Below are 6,180 nucleotides of genomic sequence, written 5' to 3' on the forward strand. Positions count from 1 at the left end.
GTTTAATAATCACTAAACTTTTAAAATTCTCTTTTTACATGCTTATTATACCACCTAAAATGAATACGATTATTTTTATATTGGCGATTGCATTAGTTAATGGAGTAAAATCGAAAGGTATATATTAAATTTTTCTTATAAAATATGTGTTTATATGTTTATATTTCCTTCCAAAATATAGATAAACTACTATATGTCTTTCAATTGAGTCGTCACGGAGAGAGAGCCCCGTACAAGGAATTAGCTCCGGAAAAATTTACTTTTGACGAACAAATTTGGCCGAATGGGGAAGGTAATATGACAGATCATGGTATACTGCAGATCTTGAATTCAGGCCGGCAAAATTCGGAACATTATACGAAATTATTAGGGGAGAGATTCATTTTTCGTAAAATTCACATAAGATTATTCTCGAGCAAATCGACCAGAGCTATACAAACTGCAATAGCCTATATGATAGGGTTACAAAACAAAGATAATTTGGTTAATTCTCAAATATTGGACCGGGTTAGGATGGTGGACAAGGATTTATTGAACATAACTATCATGGAAAATCCTGACATTTTGTTAAGCGCTGCCGATATATGCTTAAATTATAGGAAAAATATAATAGAAAATATTAAGAAATCCTCAGAGTTTAAGGAAAGGTTTAATATGGCAATGCCTTCTTTACAAACACTTTATAAATCCTTCTATATAAATGAAACAAAAGATCCAATAAAAATTTTAATACGTATAGTTGAATTAGGCGATTTGTCGGATTGCGTTAACAGTCTCAAAAATAGGAATCAAGATGAATATTTGGATCACGAAGAAAGGAATAAAGAAGTAATCAAGCTAGCAGAAATTAAAGATAATTTATCGAAATTATGGAATGTGGATCGGGCTACCACGGATATCATTGACAACTTGTTAGATCTTATGTTTGTGAATGCTGTTAGGGATAACATACCATTACAAAAGAATGTCATAGGTCATTTGATGTACACTCTAATAGACCGATTGCAAGCTCATAAAATATCATACAATGCGACAATTATTCCTAAAAATGGTAAATATAGAAGATATTTAAGAAAAAGACCCTTGTTGGAATTCGTTTCGGCTCACGATCATACCCTTGGTGCCTTCATGACGGCATTAAATATTTCTTACTCTAAAAGACCAGAATGGGGAGCCATGATCACAATAGAGCTATGGAAATCGGGGAAGAGAAGATTGCCAACTTATAGAGTGGATGTTGTGAAGAAAGTAGGGATAAATATGCCCTTCGAAACCGTTTACAGTTTAGCGCTAGACAAATTTATAGACTTAAACAAAATTATTATGCAAGATAACTTGGAAGAGGCTAAGAAAAACTGTTATTCTCTACCTCAAATCGGGATAAATAATTAGTATTTTTACTACAAATTTTATTATATTAGATTTAAACTTATGAATTAAATATATTTATTTAAATAACATATTACTATTTATAACGAGAGATTTGGATCAAATAAATAAATGTGCTATTATCTCATATATAAAGTTTTTCAATAAAATACGAATATCTAATAAATTTTAGTTCCAATTTTCTTATACCCAGAGCGAGACAAGGAGCATTTGGGGCTGGTTTTTTCTAAATAAATTCACCCCCACCCTTATTCCCACCAATGATTATCTAAATCAACTGAAATAAAGGGGAATCTATTCTTAATCCAAATTAAATTTTTCTCGGATTGATTTCCTGTTCCATATTCCCCCCCCCCCCCCAAAAAAATGATCCATTTAGGTCAATATTTACTAATTTTTCCTTTATAAAACTCATAGATAATATATTTTATAAATATTATACTAAAAATAAATTATCTCATAAGGCCAAAAAATATATTTAGAGACTTTTATAGCCTTCATAAACAAAGATGAAGAGATTATATAAATAAAAAAAAATATTAAAAATTATTTATTTCTTTTAAATGTAAGACCAAAAAATCTATTTATAAACTTTTATAGCCTTCAAAAAAGATATTAAAGAGTATAATAAAAATAATGTTATATTTGAAAAATTATTTCTTTTAAATGTATTTATTTAAAATTAAATTTATAAAATATGAAATAAAAAATAAATATTAATAAATAAAAGATTCATCTGCTCAATTCGTCAGAAAAAAATATTTTAAATTCCCTGGTCCACCATTTGTTTTAAATGTTTGCCAGCCTATAGTACGGATGGGCGTGAACGGACTGGCTAAAAACCAGCCTGTTGCAGACGGCTAGCTAAATAATTTGTTTTAAAACTTGATTATATTTCAATTAATCATAATAAAATGGAAATGTTTAAAACTCCGTTTCCAGATTTTAAGTGAAATGGTAGAGATTTTTTAAAAAAAAGCCCGTTTTTCGGGGAAAGAAAAAATTATCGTTCATTTATTTTTTTTTAAATTGATTTTATTACTACATCAATCTTTATGGAAAATATTATCAACCAATTTTATTGCAACTTTTCAATATCACAATCATCTTAAATAGGGTAAATATACAATTTTTTCACCGATCCGATATTTATTTAAAACGGCACCAATACCGACCAGATATTTACATTGATTTTTTTTTGTCATTATTTTATAAAACCTAAGATAACGGAATAATAAAAAAATCGGTTTATAAATTTTTTTAAAGTAATTTGAATCGGAATATTTTCCCAGCTCTTAAAAATGAGAGAAAAAAAACCTCAAAGCTTTAAGATTCTAAAAACATTTCTCATCTTTAAATTTGTAGAAAAAAGGGTTTGTATTTATAAGATATACAGTAAGTCTTATTTTATTAAGTTATAGCAATTAAAGAATTATACATATAGGATAGTCTTATATTTTTTTTAATGATCAGAATTTTCATTTATCTATTTTAGAACCTTAACACAAACAGGTATACATTTATATGCTAAATAACTATATTCATACTAAATTTTCTGTATAATAAATTATATATTTTTGTTTGAATAAAAAGTAAAAACAAATTAAATCTCAATATTAATTAATAAAATAATATATAAATGAAATATTAAATTAAAATATTCGACATTTTTCTTTGTGATAGCCTCAAGTGTGATAATAAACTTCTCTTATGAGGGCTATCTTTATCATCAACACTTGTTGCAGATGCCAAATCCTTAAGTGCAAGGTTTGCCAAAGTTAGAAATCTTTGAGCTTCGACCCTCCAATAATCAAAGGATCGATTGGAGATAAAATATTGATATCTTTATGTTAATTAATGAAATTTAAATTCCAATGATTTTTATTTATACCATAAATTTTTTCTTAATGAAAACAATGAAATAAATAATAAACAAATAAAAAATACACAAAAATTTTGGGTAAATATTAGTTTACTGATATACTTTACTTCTATCATTTTTATTTTAAAAGTAGCGTCTTCCTACTTCCTTCACTCTTATGAGAGTTGTTCAGATTTATTAACGAGAAAGTATTCAAAAATAAGTAAAATATGTGAATAAGGTTGTATCTATAGTAAACGCGTTATGTTCAGCGTTGCGTTATTACAAAATCAAGGCAATAAATAAATAGGTATAGTTTATAAATAGGGAGCGTTATGATAATGCTTATTATAAAAATTTGAAAAACATGTTGCGGTGCGTTGATAAAAAATTTGCGATACGATTATGAAAATAATGGCCAATTCGATAAAAGGGTATATAATTTTTCTTAAATATTATAAAAAATAAATATCTCTAATTTAGCATTATCTATTAAATAATGTGAAGAAACAGCTGTGATTTCAGAGCTAAATAACGGACCGCATGAAGATAACGGGTTTACAATAAATGCAGCGTAAAAATAATTATATTGGTTAAATTTTATAAAAGTATTGTTTCTGATCCGATACTTTTTAAAAGTATCGTTTCTAATCAGATATTTAATATCTGTACAACCCTAGAAAATATTATGTCAATATTCTGCATTTAGTTGTTTATTAAAATAAATACTTTTATTTTTTTAGAGAAAAATTTTTTCAAAATTTCGTTAAAATAATTTTCTAGCATATTTTCCCCCCATTTTTATACTTTTTTCTTGATATTTACATTCCTAGGAAAGCAGTAAATGCTATTTATAGCCAATAATTATTTTTATTTATATTGGCAAAAATTTTAAATTTAATTTAATTAAGTTGTTATATTTCTATGTAAATGGTGTCTTTTTGATTAATAAACTAAAAAATTTTGAGTCCCAAAATTCTTACTAACTACTAAGTATTAGAAATTGCCTTGATAAATTGAGTGACTGCCAAGTTGGGTAAAATCTTGGTCTTGCCCTAACTTGAAGTTTTATTATATATTATATGGAAATAAATTAATACATGTAGGGGTTTCAAAGAAATTTTGAAGAAAAGTTGTTACACTACTGATTGCATCACAGTGTATTATATAATATCTAGTTTTTTTGTATGATTTTAATATGCACATAATCATAATATGCCATAGAATGTCTCATTTCTCTGTCCAAGTGTTTATTGATATTTTAAAAAAGTGTTCAATTATGAAATAAAATTGCATTTAAAGTATTGAATTGATTTAAAATAGGAAATTTTATTTAGTATTAAACTCAGCTATAAAATGTCTAATGTATGTAAAGAATTAATAATGAGACAATAATTTAATTTATTCTTTTTTATATTATAATTAAAACTTCAAAATATGTAAGATGCTATAAAAAAAATAAAAATTATTATTCTTAATTTAATGTAAAGCAAGATCAATAAAATAAAAATTCAACAACTACAACAATTTTGATTAATTTTATTTTTAAATACTTATATTCCATTATTTAAAATAATTAATAAAAATATCCTAATGTCCCCCTAATTGTCTATAAATTTCTGGAACATAATCATCCCATTCAGCTTGAAAAAAATTACAAGCTACAAGTGGTTTTAAATGATGTTCATTTGCAAATTTTTCAGCCTTAAAATTACCTCTGCCATCTCCAGACCTAAATAATAAATTATTCAAAATTATTCCATTTTTTTATAAACTTATTTGTAAGTTTTGTGAGCTTTGAAATATCTATTTTACCAGGTTGTTTGTATACAAGAAATACATATCTGTGAAGACCTTTAAAAGGAATATTAGAATTATCAAAATAATGATATACCTGTTCCCTTGGGAGGCCCTGACCCTATGTATTGAGAGATTTCATCACCTGATTTTATATTATTCCCAGGTATGTTCACAACCAGCCAATGATGCCATTCTCTATAAATAGGCTTTTCTCTACTAGGTGCATCAGGATCTTTAATGTAATATCAACCTCCATATTATAATATATTATAACCTGTCATTATTAAAGTAAACAAATCTTTATCATCAGCATGCCACTTAATTACAGGTGAATTTTTAACCTAAAAGTAAGAATATTATATTTCAAAATAAAATATATAAAACTTGAGTGGGAGTTAAAACATTCCCTTCATTTACAACATGACTTCCATATTTAACCTATAAAAATATATAAAGATCCTTATAACTTTGCAATTAACCTCTAATTTATGCTCAGCTTTTGTTTTTACAACATCAGGAATAATTTGTTCTTTCTCCATGAATAGAGCAAAATGCCGTCTTATTATAGTAAATTTTGATGTATTCACAAAATTATAATTTGTCAATTTAAATATGAATGAATGCATTCATTAAAATTCAGGTGATTTAATAAATTATGTCACTGAGATAACAATAATTCTGGTAAGCCAAATTAACCGTAATCGATATCATCTTTAATCAGTATTTAATTATACTACTTCTTAGCATACAGGAGCCACTTTTTGATGGTGCAGGTTAAAGATTAAAACCTAATTTATTTTTCTGAACTATTTATAACAATGTTTTCATGCACCATCCAAAAAGTTAGGAATTAGATAAAATTATGAAATGAATATCCAAAATACATAATATTTATCACCCAAATTTAAAATGAAATCTAATATGGTAGATGTAATGCTCGAAAATCGTATCAGGACAATTCAGCAAAACTTTAATCGATAGCGAATGTCGTTTATAGCGAAAAGATTTATAGCAAAAAGATTTGTAACGAAAAAAATATCTCGAAAAGATTTTATAGCGAAGGTAATATCGCAAAATCAATTCCGCAATGAGATGCCTTTACGTATTAAGGGTGATGAGGAAAAAGATGC

General features: G+C 26.3%; 1 protein-coding gene across 1 annotated transcript; it reads right to left on the minus strand.

Annotated features, from left to right (window-relative positions):
* Positions 1-4,795: 4,795 nt before the first annotated feature.
* LOC135927965 (protein D2-like) lies at positions 4,796-5,679 on the minus strand. Its single transcript, XM_065464254.1, has 6 exons — positions 5,530-5,679; positions 5,435-5,488; positions 5,325-5,391; positions 5,145-5,282; positions 5,026-5,104; positions 4,796-4,982 (listed from the first exon to the last, which is right to left on the minus strand). Exons 1-6 carry the CDS (start codon positions 5,674-5,676, stop codon positions 4,841-4,843), a joined length of 627 nt encoding a protein of 208 aa, XP_065320326.1. The 5' UTR covers positions 5,677-5,679; the 3' UTR covers positions 4,796-4,840.
* Between the last annotated feature and the right edge of the window lie 501 nt (positions 5,680-6,180).

Source organism: Gordionus sp. m RMFG-2023, chromosome 4 (assembly GCF_954871325.1).
Source record: "Gordionus sp. m RMFG-2023 chromosome 4, tfGorSpeb1-WG-v2, whole genome shotgun sequence".
Classification (NCBI taxonomy): Eukaryota; Metazoa; Nematomorpha; class Gordioida; order Chordodea; family Parachordodidae; genus Gordionus; species Gordionus sp. m RMFG-2023.